This window comes from Microcaecilia unicolor, chromosome 4, assembly GCF_901765095.1.
Source record: "Microcaecilia unicolor chromosome 4, aMicUni1.1, whole genome shotgun sequence".
Classification (NCBI taxonomy): domain Eukaryota; kingdom Metazoa; phylum Chordata; class Amphibia; order Gymnophiona; family Siphonopidae; genus Microcaecilia; species Microcaecilia unicolor.
In genome coordinates this window covers 139699557-139719478 of record NC_044034.1, presented here as the reverse complement: position 1 = coordinate 139719478, position 19922 = coordinate 139699557, and the positions used below count along the sequence as shown (strand labels likewise).

Sequence of the window (19922 nt, the reverse complement as noted above, 5' to 3'; positions counted from 1 at the left end):
TATCAGAGAATTGCCACACAGAGCTTAATTTCTTTAAATTCAGGTTATGAATTCAGAGCACTGCATCAAGGCCGAGGTATTTCAAGACTTTATCTCTGTGGTCTGAGCTTGCCTGCCTTTGTGGAGCAGGGACAGGATGCTGACCCCAGGGAGCTCCACAAGCTGGTTGTCTGGAGAGGGTTACTTCATTATCCTTTTGTTTTCTGATCGATTGTTCATTTTCTTTCAAGGATCAAGTAGCTCACTGGAGTCTGCTTTCTTGATGCAGTCTTTATAGTGTTTTATACCGCTGCAAATGTTATAGTATTAGTACTGAGTGAAGATTTTAATGTTTATTTTATGTGATTGGGTGTTCCTTTCCTATTGTTTTTTATATTAGACTTGTAGACCACTTTGACTTAATGTCCGGAATGGCAGTATACTACTACTACTACTACTTAACATTTCTAAAGCGCTACTAGGGTTACGCAGCGCTGTACAGTTTAACAAAGAAGGACAGTCCCTGCTCAAAGGAGCTTACAATCTAATGGACAAAATGTGCAGACAATCCAATTGGGGCAGTCTAGATTTCCTGAATAGAGGTATAATGGTTAGGTGCCGAAGGTGACATTGAAGAGGTGGGCTTTGAGCAAGGATTTGAAGATGGGCAGGGAGGGGGCTTGGCGTATGGGCTCAGGAAGTTTATTCCAAACATAGGGAGAGGCGAGGCAGAAAGGGCGGAGCCTGGAATTGGTGGCGGTGGAGAAGGGTGCAGAGAGGAGGGATTTGTCCCGTGAGCGGAGGTTTCGGGTAGGAGCTTAAGGGGAGATAAGGGTAGAGAGGCAATGAGGGGCCGCAGATTGAGTGCATTTGTAGGTCAGTAGGAGAAGCCTGAACTGGATGCGGTACCTGATCGGAAGCCAGTGAAGTGACTTGAGGAGAGGGGTGATATGAGCATATCGGTCCAGGTGGAAGATAAGACTTGCAGCAGAGTTCTGAACGGATTGAAGGGGGGATAGGTGGCTACGTGGGAGGCCAATGAGGAGTAGGTTGCAGTAGTCAAGGCGAGAGGTAATGAGAGAGTGGACAAGAGTTCGGGTGGTGTGCTCAGAGAGAAAAGGGCGAATTTTGCTGATGTTATAGAGAAAGAAGCGACAGGTCTTGACTATCTGCTGGATATGCACAGAGAAGGAGAGGGAGGAGTCGAAGATGACTCCGAGGTTGCGGGCAGATGAGACGGGGAGGATGAGGGTGCCATCGACTGAGATAGAAAGTGGAGGGAAAGGAGAAGTGGGTTTGGGTGGGAAGACAATAAGCTCTGTCTTGGCCATGTTCAGTTTCAGGTGGCGGTTGGACATTCAGGCAGCAATGTCGGATAAGCAGGCCGATACTTTGGCCTGGGTATCCGCAGTGATGTCTGGTGTGGAGAGATAAAGCTGGGTGTCGTCGGCATAGAGATGATATTGGAAAACATGAGATAAGATCAGGGAGCCCAGGGAAGAGGTGTAGATTGAAAAAAGAAAGGGTCCAAGGACAGATCCCTGAAGTACTCCGACAGAGAGCGGGATGGGGGTGGAGGAAGATCCATGAGAATGTACTCTGAAGGTACGATGGAAGAGATAAGAGGAGAACCAGGAGAAGACAGAGCCCTGGAACCCAAATGAGGACAGTGCGGCAAGAAGTAAATTATGATTGACAGTATCAAAAGCGGCGGATAGGTCAAGGAGGATGAGGATGGAGTAGTGACCTTTGGATTTGGCATATCAAGTAAACATAGACTAGAACACCTGATGACAGTTTTTGAGTTACCTGAGCTGTGACGACAAACCATAAATTGTAGATGGGATTATCTGCAACATTACTGACACGTATCTATATCCAGTAGGACTGACCTCTCTGCTTGTGTCATTTATCATGTTGTGTCACTTATGGTCAGTAAAGGGATTTCAGTTAAGTGTGACTTTGTAAACCACCTAGATTGATAGAGCAGGTTATACATTTTTAAATAAACAAGATATATCTAATTATCAGTTCAATTTGGTTGATTGAGTAACTAAGGGGGTTGTTATTTTTTATATGGATAAATGAATATATTATGTCTTTGCTGAAGTTCTCGTTGTCTAACATTACATTTTGTTTAAATAGGGGAAATCAGGAGGTGGGGGCAAAACATTTTTTACATCACTGTATTTTCGGTAGTGGTGCCCACTTGGAACAGTTTCATAAAATGTAAGGAGGGAAATGGGTGATAGCTCCTTTTAGAAAGAAAGATAAAGCCTTTGCTTTCCCTCAGAATAAGACAGAGTACAAAAATTGCTTACAATCATAGAAGCAAAATTTAACCGATAGAATGTTGAGGGGGTTGGTCAGTAATTTTGAGTTTTATTTGATTTATATATTGTTTTATTATGTTTTTTCTATGTTGTACACTGCAGGGTAGCTCATTTGGAACTTAAATTTGTGGTATCTAAAACCTTTTAAGTACAACATCATTATTACTAATTACAACATTATTACTAATTATTCACATTTCTCTATTTTAGCGTGCTCTGGAAAGCTTTCCTGAGTTGAAAGTAATTACTCGAGAAGTTAAAACAAAAAGTGGAGGCAGATCTGTTTCTAAAATCAAAATGACTGGCAAAACATATAACAAACAAACACTGAAAATGTCCAAAACAAATCCTAAGATGTCCCAGGTAAGCAGCCATCATCCGTTCCAAGAAGTTCTACTGTCCTGCTGTTCCAGGTGTATTTCTGGTACCATGGACATTTGGACTGTTCTGCGGGAAATATTTCTCTGTAATCTCTCTATATAAAAGGCAACCCCAACGTTCTGAAGCCTCCATGGATGTTGAGGCGCCCGAGATATCCGGTGTGCCCTGGAGTGTCTGCACCGCCCTCGCGTCAAAACGTCATGACGTCGAGGGCGGAGCTATGACACTCGAGGCCCGAAACCGAAACGCCACAGCGAACTAACAAGGCAAGTAGCTCGGAGGGACGGAGGGAGGGGGCCCCTTGCTAGCGCCCGTTTCATTGCCCTCAGAAACGGGCATTTTTTCCTAGTATGTTATAAAATTATATATGCATACTGACACATGAGGGGAAGTAAAAAAAATAAGGGAAATTTAAATATACTACAATCGCTTTGGGTTTTTTTAAATCAACTTCCCTGTGTGTGTGTGTGTGTGTGTGTGTGTGTGTGTGTGTGTGTGTGTGTGTGTGTGTGTGTGTGTGTGTAGATAGTGAGTGCTGAGATTTCAGCACAATTTATACTCCATACATGATCAGATCCAAATGATGATAACCCCATTGAATAAATATCTGAGACAAAATGGATATACTTTGATACTTAAAGGCTTCCTTGCATGAAAGTTCACTTCAGGCCAGGACCTACGAAAGGGTGGCTTTATTTTAAAAAAAAAATTAATTCACCAATCCAAGATACATTCTTGGCAGCCTACAGCAGAAACAGAACAAAATTCAACATAATTGAACTTGGACAGCGGTTATAAGACCATTTCTAAACATCCATGCCCATTTCTAAACATCCACACCAAACAAATAGTTTATGAAAAGGAAAACTTAAGACTGTAGTGACAGTCCAAGATGGCTGCCATGGTGTGAAGATGTGTGTGAGCTCTATCCGTGTTTTCCACTTACATCATGCCTAAATGTCATGGGAGGCCCTCCGCCCAACCCACTCAGTGTTTGGTCTTCACTTTACTCCATCAGGCAGAGATCACTGCATATACTAGCGCATAAGTGGACAAACTGGCTGCTCGAGCTTTGGAAGCGAGGTATTATTTAACCCGGCTGGTACTACTGCTCCTCCACATCACAGGATGGAAGCAGTGCTGGGAGCTTCCGGTCAGCAAAGGTGTCGGTGTCAGCAGAAGTGAGTGGGTTGAAGGTCTAAATTCCTTTTGATGTGGGGTCATCTCGAGCTATGCCTTTGAGTGAAAAGCTGGCAGAGGTGCATCTGGAGAGACCAGCAGTAGAATCAGAGTTGGTTCTACAGCCATTGGTCAAACCAGCGGAGATCACTCTGGACGTCATATGGCATGCCCTGGAGGCCCTCTGCTCTTTTGTCTTCTAAGATCCTACCTGCAGTGGGCCAATCTTATGTCTCACTTTACTGTTTGGAAAGGAGCAACGCAGATTTGAAAGGGAAAATGGGGACTTTGGAGATCCAAGATCAACAGGTGAAATCTATTCAGTCTTCAGTATTACAGGATAAAATGGTGCTGTATCAAAGTGTTGAAAACTTTGTTAAAGGGTTGAGCTTGAGACTGTTAAATTTTCCTAAGGTTTTAACATCTACACCCAAGGAGATGTTTTACAAATTTCTAAAAGATATTCTTGGGTATCAAGATAATGATCTACCCCTTTGAATAAAATCTACTTTATTTCGGTCTAAGTTAAGAAGCGTACTAGCTCTTATGAGTACAAGTTGGTATTTCTTCAGACAGATTAAATTTAGCAACCATTTTGGAGACCTCTGCAGAGGAAGTAAATTCTCAAGTTAGTCTTTTGGTTTCATTTGTATGTCTACAGGATAAGGAAGCACTATTATATCTTTTCTTGAGATTGAAGGACAGTAATTTTATTTGGGAGGCGGGGGGGTATCTATTTTTCTGGATGTTTCCCACTGGACTTAAATTAGGTAGGAGAAATGTTTTGTTATATCAGTCCAAAGTTTTGGCACTGGGTGCAACATTTCAATTATGCTATCCATGTAAATGCACAATTTCTTTGAATAACGTAAAATGTCTATTTTTTTAGTCCATCCAGCTAGTTTTTCCTAATATACAAACAAATATAAAAACCCTATGAGTGGTTTATGTCATTTTCAGGACTTTTTTCAGTGATTGCATTTGGCTCACACCCTTTCTTGTTTACTTAATTGAGTGTTTAATTTCTATTTTCTAGAATTTTCCTTTTCTTGGGCTCCCCTCATGTAGACTTTAATTACAGAATACAATTTGTTTGTATATTAGATGTTTAATCTTTCCTAGAGTTGTATGATACTCTGTATGTTTCTTGCAAAGTTTTTCCTTGTAATGTTTGTTGGAAATATCCTATATAATAAAACGCACCTCCAACATTCTGAAGCTGACTGCATGGCTGAGGCATTCCTGCTCTCTGTATCCATCTCCTGAATTGACATCACGTACTTCCGGGTTCGTCACAAGCAGAAGTGACCAACCACACGAGGTTTCTCAGCTTCAGAATGTTGGAGGTGCATTCTGTTAAATAGGATTGGTCAGTTCCTTGAAGCACAGCCAGAACTCAGCGTCCTGCACAGTAATGCTCAGACACCAGAGAGAGAGGGGGGGGCCTGACACCAGAGAGGGGGGGGGTATCTCTGTCACACACACACTCTCTCTCTCATAGTCAATGGCTTTCTCACTCTCACACACTGTATCACATTTACTCTCTATGTGTCTCACAGTCACTCACACACTTTCTTGGTCTCATACACACAGTCTCACAGAGAGTCTGCGTCTCACACACTCTCTCTTGCACACACTGTATCTGTGTGAAACACACTCTCTCTCTCACACTGTGTCTCACATACGCACTTGCACACACTCTCTCTCTCACACTGTGTCTCACATACGCACTTGCACACACTCTCATTCTCACACAAACACACACACACTCTCTCACAGACACACTAGCACCCAGACTCACTCGCTCTCTCTCACACATACACTCGCACATTCACTCTCTCTCACACACAGTCACTCACATGCACTCTCTCAAACATACACACTCCGAGGAAAACCTTGCTAGCGCCCGTTTCATTTGTGTCAGAAACGAGCCTTTTTTACTAGTAATAATAATAAAGACTGCAGTGACTACCCAAGAGTGGTCATCCTGCCACAATCACCCTAGCAGAAAACCAAAACAACCCAGACTAATATCTTAAGATCTGCAGACCTCTCTTGCTGTTGCTGATTTGAGGGTTTTTACATCAATCATCAGGAAAAAACAGAGCATCTAGATGACACATAAGACTTCTAGAATTGGGGGGGGGGGGGGGGAGGCAGGGGCAGTATGGAGCTGTACTAAGATGACCACATGGTGTAAAGGCTTCACGCCATAGACCCTATTTTAGATCATTATCAAATCCTAGTTTTTTTGATCTGGAACAGAAGATTTCTTTAACAATTATATTTTGGACATGTCAGGTATCAATACACTCTTTCTTCAGGTTAAAAAAGAGAAAACCCAAACCACTGACACTAGATAAAATGGCATCCAGGGAGGAAAATGAAACCCAAGATCCTATAATAATGGAAATACAAACCTTAAAGATATGCAAAAAAATCAGCTGGAATATTGAAAGATGTACTCAACATAAAATAGAGGAACTTGACCAGCGTAGCACAAACTTAGAAACAGCACAGTTATGAAGAATGAAGCAGATATCCAGAAGCCTCAAATGGATCCAGAAGATTTATCTAACCAGAAGAGGAGAAACAAATATTCAGATTTTGGGTAATAATATTTCTTTCCTAACTTCTTTCTTGTGAATCTTCTAAACATAAAATTTGAAATGCCATTGGAGCTTGAACGCTCATCATATTCTCTTAAAACCTCTTTCCAACATCAAATATCCAAGACCTGTTGTGGCAAAGATCTTAAAATACCCTCATCCACTATTTACCAGGGTAGATCTTTACAGCAGGCACATAATGTTGCAGCCAGGCTTATTGCAAGGATTGCTAAGGGCAAGCATATATCATAAACTTTGAATTTGCATTGGTTGCCAGTCTACCTTAGAGTGTGATTTGAAATGTTTCTAATGATATTCAAGGTAGTAAAAGAAGTAGAATCCTTACTTTCCTCAGCGACCCTCCAGACCGGTCAAGACGCGTGGGTTATGTACTCCTACCAGCAGAGGGAGACTGAGAAAACACTGAGCTTTGAACACTGCCTATATAACCTGTGCAGTACATACAGTAGCCAGTATTTTCTCAGTCTCAGCAGAGGTAGAAGGACAGCCTGTGCAGTCTTCAATAGTCTGGTGAGGTAGCTTTGATTTTAGGGATTCAGGATTTGGATTTCTTTCAGAGGATTTTTATCCTTTAAGTACCCTGTACGTGGTTTACCAAAAAAAAAAAAAAAAAAAGTGCTTCGGGGCCCTGGGTCCGGTGGGGCCCAGTAGTTCCCCCTGGGGTGTCACACCTGCTTTGGCGGGTCCCTCCCCCTGTGCTGCTCTCCAGTACTGGGTTACTGGCAGCTTTGTGCCTCGGCTGCTGTCTGTGTACTGCAGCCTTGAGAGCCTTGCAATTTTCAGCTGCCAGACCTGTCTCCTGTCTCTTTAAGGGAGATATATTTATTTATTTAGTACGGAACGAACGGGAGTTCTTTTCCGTCTTAGTAGCGAGAGAGCAGTGTTGCTGGAGCCTGTCTGTCATTGGGGCCGGTAAGGGGAAGCGCTGGCTTTACCTGTGTAGTTATGTTGGGAAAACTACTCCGTTGTCGCGCGTGCTCGCGCCGGGGCATCGAATCGCCGGGTGGTCAGTGTCGGTTGTGCGGTGAGCCCAAACGTGTAGAGGCAGTTCCCCCAGAGTTGACCGCGGAAGTCCCGGCGTTATCGGCGGCCCCCTTAGCAGCGGCAACTCAAGCGAGTCCGGCAGCGGCGCTTTCAGTTTCGGCGGGAACGGCCGCCATTTTGAATTCAGCGCGATGTGCAGAGGCTTCTGTGGTTGAGCCAGTTGCTCCCGTGGGGGCACACAAAGTGCCTAATGAGAGTCCAGGAGGGGTTAGCTTTCCTCCAGAGTTTGTTTGGACTCTTTTCCAGGCTTGGAAATCGGGCCCCCCCCTGGGAGTGGAGGGGGTTAGTCCCATGCTGTCTAAAAGACCCCGGATGGAGTGGACAGAGGATGAGGAATGTCTGTCTCAGGTGGGCACGGAAGGCCCATTTAGTGATCTGGGAGAGTCTGAGGAGTTTGAGGGTCCGGTAGATCCGGTGGACTCCCTTCCTGGGGAAGACCCCTCAGTAGTTAGGATTTTTCATAGGGATGAGCTTTCGGAGCTCATTGATCAGGTCACAGCTACCCTTAAATTTAATCCTGAGGTGGCTTCAGGTGAATCTGGGCAGGATCCCTTGGTGAAAGGCATTCAGCGTAGAGCTCGGACCTTCCCTATGAACAAGGATCTCAGGGAGATGATTTCCCAGGAATGGGATTCGCCAGATTCGCCGTGTAAGGTTTCTAAGGCAATGGCGAGACTTTATCCCCTGCCGCAGGAGGATAGGGATTCCCTTAGGGCTCCTACGGTAGATGCAGTGGTGACAGCGGTTACTAAAGCGACGGCTATTCCAGTAGATGGTGGGGCCGCACTCCGTGAACCCCAGGATAGGAGATTGGAAGCATTTCTTAAGCGAAGCTTCGACTTGTCGGCGCTAGCTCTCCAGGCCTCGGTGTGTGGGGGCCTGGTGGCGCGGGCGTGTTTTCGCTGGGCCGAGAAGCTCCTGGATGATCCCGGGGAGTTTGGGACCTCGGGTTTACAGGATTTAGCCAAGTTAGAGATGGGTTCGTCCTTTTTGTCTGACGCACTGTATGATTTGTTGCGTGCGTCGGCTAAAAATATGGCTATGATAGTGGGAGCGCGTAGGGCTCTCTGGTTAAGAGGTTGGGTCGCGGATGCGGCCTCTAAGGCTAAGTTGTGTTCTCTTCCCTTCAAGGGTTCTAGGCTTTTTGGCGAAGAGTTGGATAAGTTAGTGAAAGGCCTTAGTGAGGCAAAGGTGCCTCGACTCCCGGATTTTCGTCCCAAGCTGGGAGTTAGGGGTAATTCCTCTCGAGGTAGACTCAGTGAGGCTCGACGGTATAGGCCTGGTAGGTTTAGTGGGGCCTCTAGAGGTAGGTTCTTCCAGCGCACCCAGTCCTTTCGCGGGAGTCGTCGCGGAGGCCGGGGCTCGTTCGGGGGAGGTCAGTCCTCGGGGCGGCTTGCCCAATGAAGGTGTGCGGACCCAGGTTCTGGTGCGTGTAGGAGCTCGGCTGAGTCAGTTTTACCAGAACTGGGTCCACATCACATCAGATCAGTGGGTTCTCGAAGTGGTTCGAGATGGTTATGCCCTGGAGTTCGAGACCTCTCCGCCCGAGCGGTTTCTAGAGTCCCCTTGTCACTCGAGGCTCAAGAGAGCAGCAGTACGAGACACGTTGCGTCGTCTTCTCAGTCTGGGAGCAGTGGTTTCTGTTCCGCCCGCTCAGCAACGCTCGGGGTGTTACTCAATTTACTTTGTGGTGCCAAAGAAGGAGGATGCCTTTCGGCCTATTTTGGATCTAAAGAGAGTCAATGCAGCGCTCAAAGTTCCCTCTTTTCACATGGAGACCTTGCGGTCGGTCATTGTGGCAGTCCGACAGGGAGAGTTTCTAACTTCTCTGGACTTGACGGAGGCGTATCTTCACATTCCCATTCGAGTGGCGCACCAGCGTTTTCTTCGCTTTGCAGTTTTGGGGAAGCACTTTCAGTTTTGTGCCCTGCCCTTTGGTCTGGCAACAGCTCCCCGCACCTTTTCCAAGGTCATGGTGGTGGTGGCGGCAGCGTTGCGCCGGCAGGGTATCTTAGTGCACCCGTATCTAGACGATTGGTTGATTCGGGCCAAGTCCCGGGCGGAGAGCGAAGGGGCGACGTCGCGTGTGGTGCAGTTTCTCCAGTCTCTGGGCTGGGTGGTGAATTTCAGCAAGAGTCAGTTGGTGCCATCGCAGGCTCTGGAGTATCTGGGGGTTCTCTTCGATACGAGGTCGGGTCGAGTGTTTTTGCCTCCCCCGAGAATCAGCAAGTTGCAGGACCTGATTCGGCGGTTTCTTGCACTGCCGTCCCCGACGGCCCGGGCTTACCTGCAAGTTCTGGGGATGATGGCGGCGACCATAGAGGTAGTTCCTTGGGCCCGGGCGCACATGCGTCAGCTTCAGTCCTCTCTCCTCAGTCGGTGGGCTCCCCTGTCGCAGGAGTTGGAGGTACGGCTGCCGATGTCGCTGGTTGTCCGCCGCAGCCTCCGTTGGTGGCTCAGAACTTGCAATCTGGAGAAGGGAATGCCGTTGGAGTCCCCTCAGTGGGTGGTTCTTGTCACAGACGCAAGCCTGCTAGGATGGGGAGCGCATTGTCTCGGTCAGGTAGCGCAGGGGCGGTGGTCCCAGGCGGAAGCAAGGTGGTCCATCAACCGGTTGGAGACTCGGGCCATTCGGTTGGCTCTTCAGAGTTTTCAGTCAATGCTTCTCCACAAGGCAGTCAGAGTGCTCTGCGACAATGCCACAGCAGTGGCCTATGTCAATCGGCAAGGGGGCACAAAGAGCCAGGCGGTCGCGGAGGAGACAGCACTGTTATGCCACTGGGCGGAAGGTCATCTTCAGGCGCTCTCGGCGGCTCATGTGGCCGGGGTGGACAATGTAGACGCAGATTTTTTGAGCCGGCATACTCTGGATCCCGGAGAGTGGTCTCTGCATCAGGCGGTGTTCGGCCGAATTGTGTCGGTCTGGGGTATGCCAGTTATGGATCTGATGGCCACGGCGCGCAATGCCCAAGTCCCCAGGTTTTTCAGTCGTTGGAGAGATCCGCGTGCGGAGGGTCTCGACGCTCTGCTGTTACCCTGGCCGCAGGGATTGCTGTATGTGTTTCCTCCGTGGCCGTTGGTAGGTCGAATAATTCAGCGCATCGAGCGGCACTCAGGCCGGGTAATTTTGATAGCTCCAAACTGGCCGCGTCGACCGTGGTACGGAGATCTGGTGCGGTTGGCGATCGCGAAGCCCCTTCAGTTGTCGGAAACGGTACTCTTGTGTCAAGGGCCGATAGTTATGCCAGACCCGGCTCGGTTCTCGCTTATGGCTTGGCTCTTGAGAGGCACAGGTTGAGGAAGAAAGGGTTTACTGCCAGAGTTATTGATACCATGTTGAAGTCCCGCAGAACCTCCACCTCTTTGGCGTATGTTCGTGTTTGGAGAGTGTTTGAGCACTGGTGTGCAGAGCGGACGGTGTTGCCTTTTCGTTCCTCGGTGGCAGAGGTGTTGGAATTTCTGCAGGATGGTTTGGACAGGGGTCTGGCCTTGGCTACCTTGAAGGTTCAGGTGGCAGCGTTGTCATGTTTTCGGGGGAAGGTTCAGGGGAAGTCCATTGCTTCTATTCCGGAGGTTGTTCGTTTTTTGAAGGGTGTGAAGTTGTTGCGGCCGCCTCGTCGGCGGTTGGTTCCCCCGTGGGATTTGAATCTCGTTTTAGATGCCTTAGTCAGACCTCCATTTGAACCTTTGGTTACGGCTTCCTGCAAAGATCTTTCCTTGAAGGCGGTTTTTCTGGTAGCTATTACCTCAGCTCGGAGAGTCTCGGAATTGCAGGCTTTGTCGTGTAGAGAGCCCTTTCTGTCTTTTTCCAAAGAAAAGATGTCTTTGAGGCCGGTGCCTTCCTTTTTGCCAAAGGTGGTGTCAGAGTTTCATGTTAATCAGGTCATTTCGTTGCCTGTTTTAGGTGACTTGAAGGGAGATTCGGAACAGCGTCGGCTGGCGAAGTTGGATGTTCGTCGCATCTTGCGGTGTTATCTGTCTAGAACTCAGGAATTCAGAGTGTCAGATCGTTTGTTCGTGCTTCATGGTGGCCCTAAAAAGGGCGCAGCGGCGTCCAAGGCGACTATAGCAAGATGGTTGAAGGAGGCGATTGCGTCGGCCTATTTGGTGAAGGGCCGTGAGGTTCCTAAGGGGTTTTCTGCTCATTCTACCAGAGCAGTTGCGGCCTCCTGGGCGGAGAATAGTATGATTCCGCCTTCAGATATTTGTCGGGCGGCGGTTTGGTCTTCTTTGCATTCGTTTGTGAAGCATTATAGGATTGATGTGCATGCGAAGGAAGAGGCGAGTTTTGGAGCTGCAGTGTTGACCTCTGGCCTTCGTAGATCCCGCCCATAAGGTAGTTACTGCTTTGGTACGTCCCACGCGTCTTGACCGGTCTGGAGGGTCGCTGAGGAAGGTGAAATTAGATCTTACCTGCTAATTTTCTTTCCTCTAGACCCTCCAGACCGGTCAAGGACCCGCCCAGATATACTGTAGGCCAGGAGGTAGTTTTTCTGTGAGCATCTCTTGGCAGCTGATGATTGTCATAATCTCAGACTCTTGTTACCAGTTTGTGGCTGGTCTGGGTCTGGTGCAGGTGTGGCGTGGCAGACAGTCCACCTGTGGAAGCACGAATTGACAGTCTTTACAATGCAAATAAAAGAAACAGTGATTAAGAAACAGTGATTGTTCTTGCAGTTGGCGGAAGCCATGTACAGGGTTGCTAGTTAAAGTTCAAGTTGTGTGTTTGTTACTCTGCTTTGTGAGTGGCATACTGGCTACTGTATGTACTGCACAGGTTATATAGGCAGTGTTCAAAGCTCAGTGTTTTCTCAGTCTCCCTCTGCTGGTAGGAGTACATAACCCACGCGTCTTGACCGGTCTGGAGGGTCTAGAGGAAAGAAAATTAGCAGGTAAGATCTAATTTCACCATTTGTCACAAATCCTCTATTCTTTATTTATTGTAAGCCACATTGAGCCTGCAAATAGGTGGGAAAATGTAGGATACAAATGCAATAAATAAATAAATAAAATTCTTACCTTCCAGAGCTATGTGGGTGCTTAGCAATTCCAGACTACATAAAACCTGTTTTGCTGATAACATGGTTGGGAGATTTTTCTGTAGCTGATCCTTGGGAGGGGGGATGCATTTGTGAAGTATTTGAAAGCCTACTTATTTACTCAGGCCTTTTCATCAACTTAAATACATTTCAAAGACTTTGATTGATCAGTATATCTGTTGTATTTTATTTGTGGATTTTACTGTTTTATTTATGGATTATATACGTATTGGTGTCATCCGTCTAGAAAGGTGGCAGAGTACAAATTTATTAAATTAAGATCTTAATGAAAGCTAAAGAAAAAAAATTATTTACCAATGTAAGAAACCTTTTAGTACCTGATTTGGCTAAAACAACTGCACAAAAGCATAAGGCTTTTCTTGGCCTGAGAAAAACTCTTTGGATATGGAGCCATATTTTCTAAGCACCTAAGGAACTTTGTAAGTCTGAGTGCTTTGAAAATGAGCCCCATGGTCTCCTATATCCTGCAAGAATGCAAGTGGCTTAGGCTAATAAAACTTCAACTTTTCCAGATGCAGAAACATTACAAGAATTTATTGAGAAATATAAAAGCAGTAAACCTTGTTTAAAAAAGGCAAAACTGTCACTCTCTGCCTTACACCTAGCTAAGAGATTGTTGTCTCAACTTTACACCTTGGAAGTGATTTCTATAGAACTTTCAGTTGCTTTTCAAACTACATTTATTTCATAATTGATCATGACTAGATTTGCTGCTGCACCTCTGAAATACTGATTGCAGCAGTCTTATATATTGCTGTTGGGAGAGTGATTGTGGAATATAGTTGGAATTATTTATTTCACTGATGCTTTCCTCTAATTCAGACAGTGTGACATGCACCCTGTTTTCTAGAGGTTGCGGCAGCAATTTCGGACTGCAGGCTGATGCCGGGCAGGAGCGAGTGGGCATTGCTCCTGCCTGATCTCCCCATAGATCACCAGGGGCTTCTCCAGGTAGGCCCATGAGAGCCTATACAGGTTGAGGGGGGCTGGGGCACTTCCATTTTCTTCAAGGAGTGGGGATATTGCAGGGCTGGAGGGGGCGCCTGCTATACCCTATTTGAGTTTAACCGAGCACCAGCCGATATTCAAACCGGTTGAACTTAATGTATAAAGTTAGGACAACTTTTTCTCTGTCCTAACTTTATACACTTAACTAGCCGATTAGTAGTCTGAATATCGCTGCTAACCCACCAGTTAGGGGTTGTCCGTTTAGCGGTTATATGCCACTGAATTTTGCTGGTTAGCCCCAACCAAGCAATTTAAACAGCTGGGAGCCTCTCCTGGTCATTTAAATCACTTTGAATATTGGCCCAAGTATGTTAAATCTATATATTTGAACTTAAGGCTGCAGAAAAAAAACCTATAACTACCATAAGACTTTACAAATTTGGAAACCAATAAAGCTATATTTGAATTTGCCATTGGCCTCCATAGCTGATGCCAAGTTCATCTTTTACCATTCATTTACAGCTGGTGAAGCACACTCTTAATACTACTTTGTCTCTCCTTCTCTCTCTCTATTTTTTAAAGTAATACCTCTCTTCTTTTTATTCCAACTTTGTAAACCGCTTAGCAGTACTTATGTGCATTAAACAGTTTATCAAGCATTAAAAAAACCATCAACGTCGTTATAAAGGTCATAAGATTTATGTATTACACTTTGGGTAATCATTCCTTCTGCTTATTATGTACATCACTATTATAGTCATTTCTTCAACAGATTTGTTTTGTATGTGTTTTGTTATATCTTTGCTGTATTATATTTAAATATTTAATTAAAAAGTTTGAACCGAAGAAAGACTTCTAGAATAATTCTCTGGACATACAGGTCAAAAGTTGAACTTCAGATACTATAAAAAGCATGTGTCAAAAACAAAGCACTGCCTTCCTTTGTGCTGCTACATCAAGACCTAGTCAGTTTGCCGTCATGGATGGAATGCTGAGTTTTGCTGTATATATTTAAAAAAAAAAAATCTTGAGAATGTCAGACCATCCATTTGTGAGCTGAAGCTGACCTAAAAGTGGGTCATGCAACAAGACAATGGCTATAAATAGGCAAATCTACAGAACTGCTGAATAAACTTTATGTTTAGGATTGGTCAAGACAAAGTTCCAACCTAAATTAAAATATTGTGGCAAGACCTGAAGTGAACTGTTCATGCAAGGAAGCTCTCAAATGTCAGCAATATAACAATTCAGTATGGGAAAACAGACCAAACTTTCTCAAGGGTGAGAACTGTTTAGCTGAAATGATTTGTTGTAAAAGAGGTGCAACCAATTGCTAAATGAAGAATTCCAATACTTTTTCACAAAGGGTGGACTTTAATAAATAAACAAAAGGGATGCATTTACATTGGTTATTCTTTGGAGTTTGTTCAAATCATATACTGAGTAGGGCTGCATTTTGATTAAAATTTAAATCACAGTTAATCATGCAATTAAAGGTATGGTTTTTTTTGTGACTCTAGGCAAGTCACTTAACCTTCTGTTGCCTAGAGTCACAAGGAGCTGCAGTGAGGGAAAAAAAACATAACTTTAATTGTGCAATTACAATTAAAATTTTAATAGAAATGCAGCCCTAATAAAATTAAAGAATAACAGTTATGAAATAAAAAATACAAATTGAAAAGTTATAAATTAAACAATCTAAAACAGCAAGCAGATAGCTATAAAAAGCCTTAACAGTTTTTACAGCCTACTTCAGAAAAGCAAGCCTAATATCAAGACCTTATTGTTATTTGTCTTAGACTTGATTAGAACTAGATTCGATAAAGGTACTTGTTTTTTTTTTTTTCCTTCTAACACTTGACATTTTGGCAGCCTTTGACACAATCATAAGGTTTTGTTACAACATTTGAAAACTTAGGATTGATGGTTTAGTGTTGAAATGTTTTTCATTTTTGTCATGTAGAGAATTTTGTGTCATTCAAGGAGATCAATAATCTTATTTAAAGGCCATTCAAACGGTTACCACAAGGATCTGCCTTGTCCACAACTTTGTTGAATATTTTTCTTCAGCCACTATATATTAGTGAGTTGCACGGGGACAGTCATTTCATCTGTCCCTGCCCATCCCGAATCTAACCTGTCCCACAAGTAATCTCCTCCATCCCCACCCATCCCCTGTACTAAAATAACCCAACTTAACAGTAGCCCATGTTGATAACTTCTCCTCTCAGTGCTTATGAGGACTTCAATGCTGTCAACCATGTCTATTAATTTTTATAGTCTATTATAATTACTAAGCTAGCTTAGAAACACAAGGAAAGGATAGGTAGGCTGGTCTGGTGCTACATTTCTGTGGGAGCCCTCAAAGGACCTGCATCCATCCCCATAGGAACCCCGCAGGGACTGCGTCCTCCCCATAGGAGTCCTGTGGACCTGGAAGGGATACCCTCTAACCCTGTTCCCGTGCAGCTCTCTGCTATGTACATTACTCTATGGCTTAGGTATTTTTAATTACAAACTCACTCCAGTCTATTAATTACAAAATATCTTTATTGAACACATATGCTTCAAAACAGCGCACATGCATTTAAAACCACCTATAACAAAAATACTCACTCATACCTTCCATACACATTCGTTCTTTCATAGTACCTGTCTAGTGAATCTATATATATAATACTCATATTGGTCTTACTTATACTTATTGTGCATTTATAATTTATTACAATCTCAAATTATTGATGTTTTCCTAAATTGCTTAACACCAGGTAGCACATAAATACTTGCTGTTTCACAAATCACAGATAATCTCCACAGAATTGGAAAAAAAACCGTCTCCAACACAGTTCTCTATGATCTCCCAATTCCACTATGATTTTCTGGAAGTTGTTATAATAGTCTCTAACACAGTTCTCAAAATGAGTAAAATAACTTTCAGTCGTCTTCAGGTACTTGATGAGCAGAATGAGTATGTCACTCCCACATATACTGTTAACTTGGTCCTTATACAAAACGTCTGTTCCTCTATGCAGGACCGCATTTCGTTCTCTTCATCAGGAGGAACCACCGCATCATCTTTCTGTCCGCTGAAAGCAGTGTACCAGGATATGCAGGACCGCATTTCGTTCTCTTCATCAAGAGGAACCACCGCATCATCTACGAAAACACAATCCTATTACCACCCCTTCAACTCCAAATTCTAAATATACTTTATATTCACTAAATTACAGTACTTCATATATTTAACTGCACTTACGTTATCCAATTCTGTTCGGCTGCATGCCTGAATGAGACTTTCTCAGCACGGAAGTCAACTGCCGTGTCTCTGAATTTACTGGGAAGGGTCAAACGCCAAATTTAAATCTTCCCATAATACACTGCCCCACCTATTGGATTTAAAGAAACATACCCTCATACCCATTCTACTTCCTGATTGAGGCCCATAGGTACCACTGTTCCCCATGTATAAATGTAACGTTGTTCTATGGCTAACAACCGAGTACTGATATCTCCCCCCTTAAATCTGTCCGGGGGGATCTGTACCAATACCACGCACCTTAGCTGTTCTATAGTATGATTGTGTTCATACCAATGAGCCAAGGTAATGAGTCTGTGGTATTGGTACAGATTGTGTTTTCGTAGATGATGGAGATCATAGAGATCATAGAGAACTGTGTTGGAGACGGTTTTTTTTCCAATTCTGTGGAGATTATCTGTGACTTGTGAAACAGCAAGTATTTATGTGCTACCTGGTGTTAAGCAATTTAGGAAAACATCAATAATTTGAGATTGTAATAAATTATAAATGCACAATAAGTATAAGTAAGACCAATATGAGTATTATATATATAGATTCACTAGACAGGTACTATGAAAGAACGAATGTGTATGGAAGGTATGAGTGAGTATTTTTGTTATAGGTGGTTTTAAATGCATGTGCGCTGTTTTGAAGCATATGTGTTCAATAAAGATATTTTGTAATTAATAGACTGGAGCGAGTTTGTAATTAATAGTAGGTGTGTTCCAGCAGCTCTATTGTGTCCCTAATTGAGTGGTATTAGGTATTTTTACCCAGAAAAATAAAGCCAAACCATCTCCCCATGAGTGAAAACTACCCGCACTGTTTGCATCACTGCTCACAGTTTTCTATATTATGGAGCAATAATTATTTAGAATTTGGCTCTTTCCTAAGCAGGGTTTCCTTTTGCTGAGCTTTGACTGGTAGTTTCTGTCTGTACCTGGGATCCTACCGTGTCAGCTGTGCACTGTTTTTATTTTCCAGAAAGCCCTGCATCAGCCAGTCTTAATGGCCAGTCTGTACATGCATATGAATATAATTTTCATATGTTACAGGAAATGTTTGAAAATGTTATCAAAGGGATTTACCCAGATAGATTATTTCCTTTCAAAATTGTAAATGTATCTTGTGGCTTTTACAATACACACTTTTACCCAGGTTGAAAATAGGAGCTCCCCTTAGGCGTGTGTAGGTCAAGGGCATGAACAACAGTTATATATTTGAATTTTCAAATGTACGTGCAGTATTTTGTCCCTTTTCTGCTTTTTTCCATGAATAGAAAGTACATGTATGTAGGCAGTTAGTTCCTGCAGACATTGTAGGTAATTGTAAAGGGATATGACCAATATTTTTCTCTTTCAAGATTGGTTGCAAGGTCCATGGGAATGAAAATACCTGCATACTTTCACAAGAACACAGGCTGCTGAACCTCTTATATAGTGAAATAATTTAAATCACCACTTGTTTCTAAATTGGATGCTACAAATATTTTTTAGCTTATCAGTATTTTTGCAGTTTTTCAGTATAACAGGAATGACACAAAATATAATTTCTGCTCACAGGAATTTGCTGTAGAACCTGAGAAAATCCATTTGTGCTCATTATACCATTCACTTCAGCATCATAAGTACCATGTATACCTAAAGTGCAAGGAGGAGGTGAGTGTAATGTCTTGGTCTTGCTTTATTTTAAACTTCATGGGTTAATCAATAGAAATAAAACATGGAAAAGAAAATAAGATGATACCTTGGACTGTCATCTACCAATATTTGCTTATTTCCGATCTGACAAAGAAGGGCTACCTTCGAAAGCTAATCAAAAAATGTATTTTGTCCAATAAAAAAGGTATCAACTTATTTTCTTTTCCATGTTTTATTTTGTTTTATTTTTATTGATTACCTCAAAAAGTGGACTAACACGGCTACCACATCGCTCTACTCAGACTTCATGGGGAAATATTTGAACAGAACTTGTGGCTTTTAGTATTCTCAATCATTTTGCCACTCACACGATTTTTCCACAGAGCCCAACAGTTGACGTGTTTTCATTGAAATGGTGGTTCACATTGGAAAGGGTATTTGGGGGGGGGGGGCATAGTTCTAAATTCTCTATACTTTTTCATGGTTAAGTTGCTTAAGTAAGATACATTGGTTGGCCTAATCTTTCCAGAAGTTTAGTTGATCTCTTTGTATTCTCATTCATACCTCAAAAGAACAATGGGTGGAAATTTTGAATCTGATGCAGACATGTGCATTCACTATTGATATCAGTAATTCACATTATGCCTGGGTGCTAGGTACAATATCTCTAACTGCAGCACCTGTCAGAGGATGACTCCCAGAGGTCTTTAACAAGCCTAATATCAACACCACAAACTTTTGCCAAATATCTAGCAGTCTTCACAACGTAACTATGCAAATTGTAGGTTTGATAACAACTACCTTAGGTTTAGGAAGAAGTTAGACACTTTTATTCCCAAAGACTGATACATGACTATCCATTGCTGTATGTTTTTGCATCTCCCAATTGTCTGTAGGTTTGCATTGTCTTGTGCTGTACTAATTAAAGTAAACTAATTGATGCAATCCACACTGAACCCTAGAAAGAGGATTTTTGCAGTATATAAGACCTGATTTGAATTGAATAGGTGTAATTCATAATTTGTATGATAGACTGGTCAGAATAAATCTTAGGCAGATGTGTGTCAGCAAAACGATCCAGGTGTTATGTTAGTAGGGTTTGTTGTAAATTACCCCAAATCCCATGTCTGTCATCTTACTTGGGTTTTGTAAGATATGAAGATATGCCATACTGAGTTAGAAAATTCGTAAAACTCAGAATCCTGCCCCTGACAGTGGCCAAATCAGGAGTACCCAGCAGGATTTTAGAGAGAAGATCCATTTCTTCTTATCCAGAAATAAGCAATGTGGCTTTCTCAGGTCTAGTGACTGCTAATTGTTTATGAACATTTTCTCAAACTTGTTTAAATCCTTTTTACAAGCAACCAAAAGGGCAAAGGTGATCAAAAGAAGGAAAAGCAGCCAAGGTTGTCACCAATCCAAATTTATTC

The 19922-nt window shown here is 43.4% G+C and overlaps 1 protein-coding gene across 9 annotated transcripts in view; it reads left to right on the top strand.

Annotated features, from left to right (window-relative positions):
• LOC115468724 (glutamine and serine-rich protein 1-like) overlaps window positions 1–19922 on the top strand; it is a 240834-nt gene that overhangs the window by 209336 nt on the left and 11576 nt on the right. For all 9 annotated transcript variants that reach the window (XM_030200651.1, XM_030200646.1, XM_030200649.1 and 6 more), the window contains 2 exons: window positions 2523–2675; window positions 18415–18510. In XM_030200651.1, coding sequence (XP_030056511.1) covers window positions 2523–2675; window positions 18415–18510 — 249 coding nt within the window. The remainder of the gene's footprint in view (window positions 1–2522; window positions 2676–18414; window positions 18511–19922) is intronic.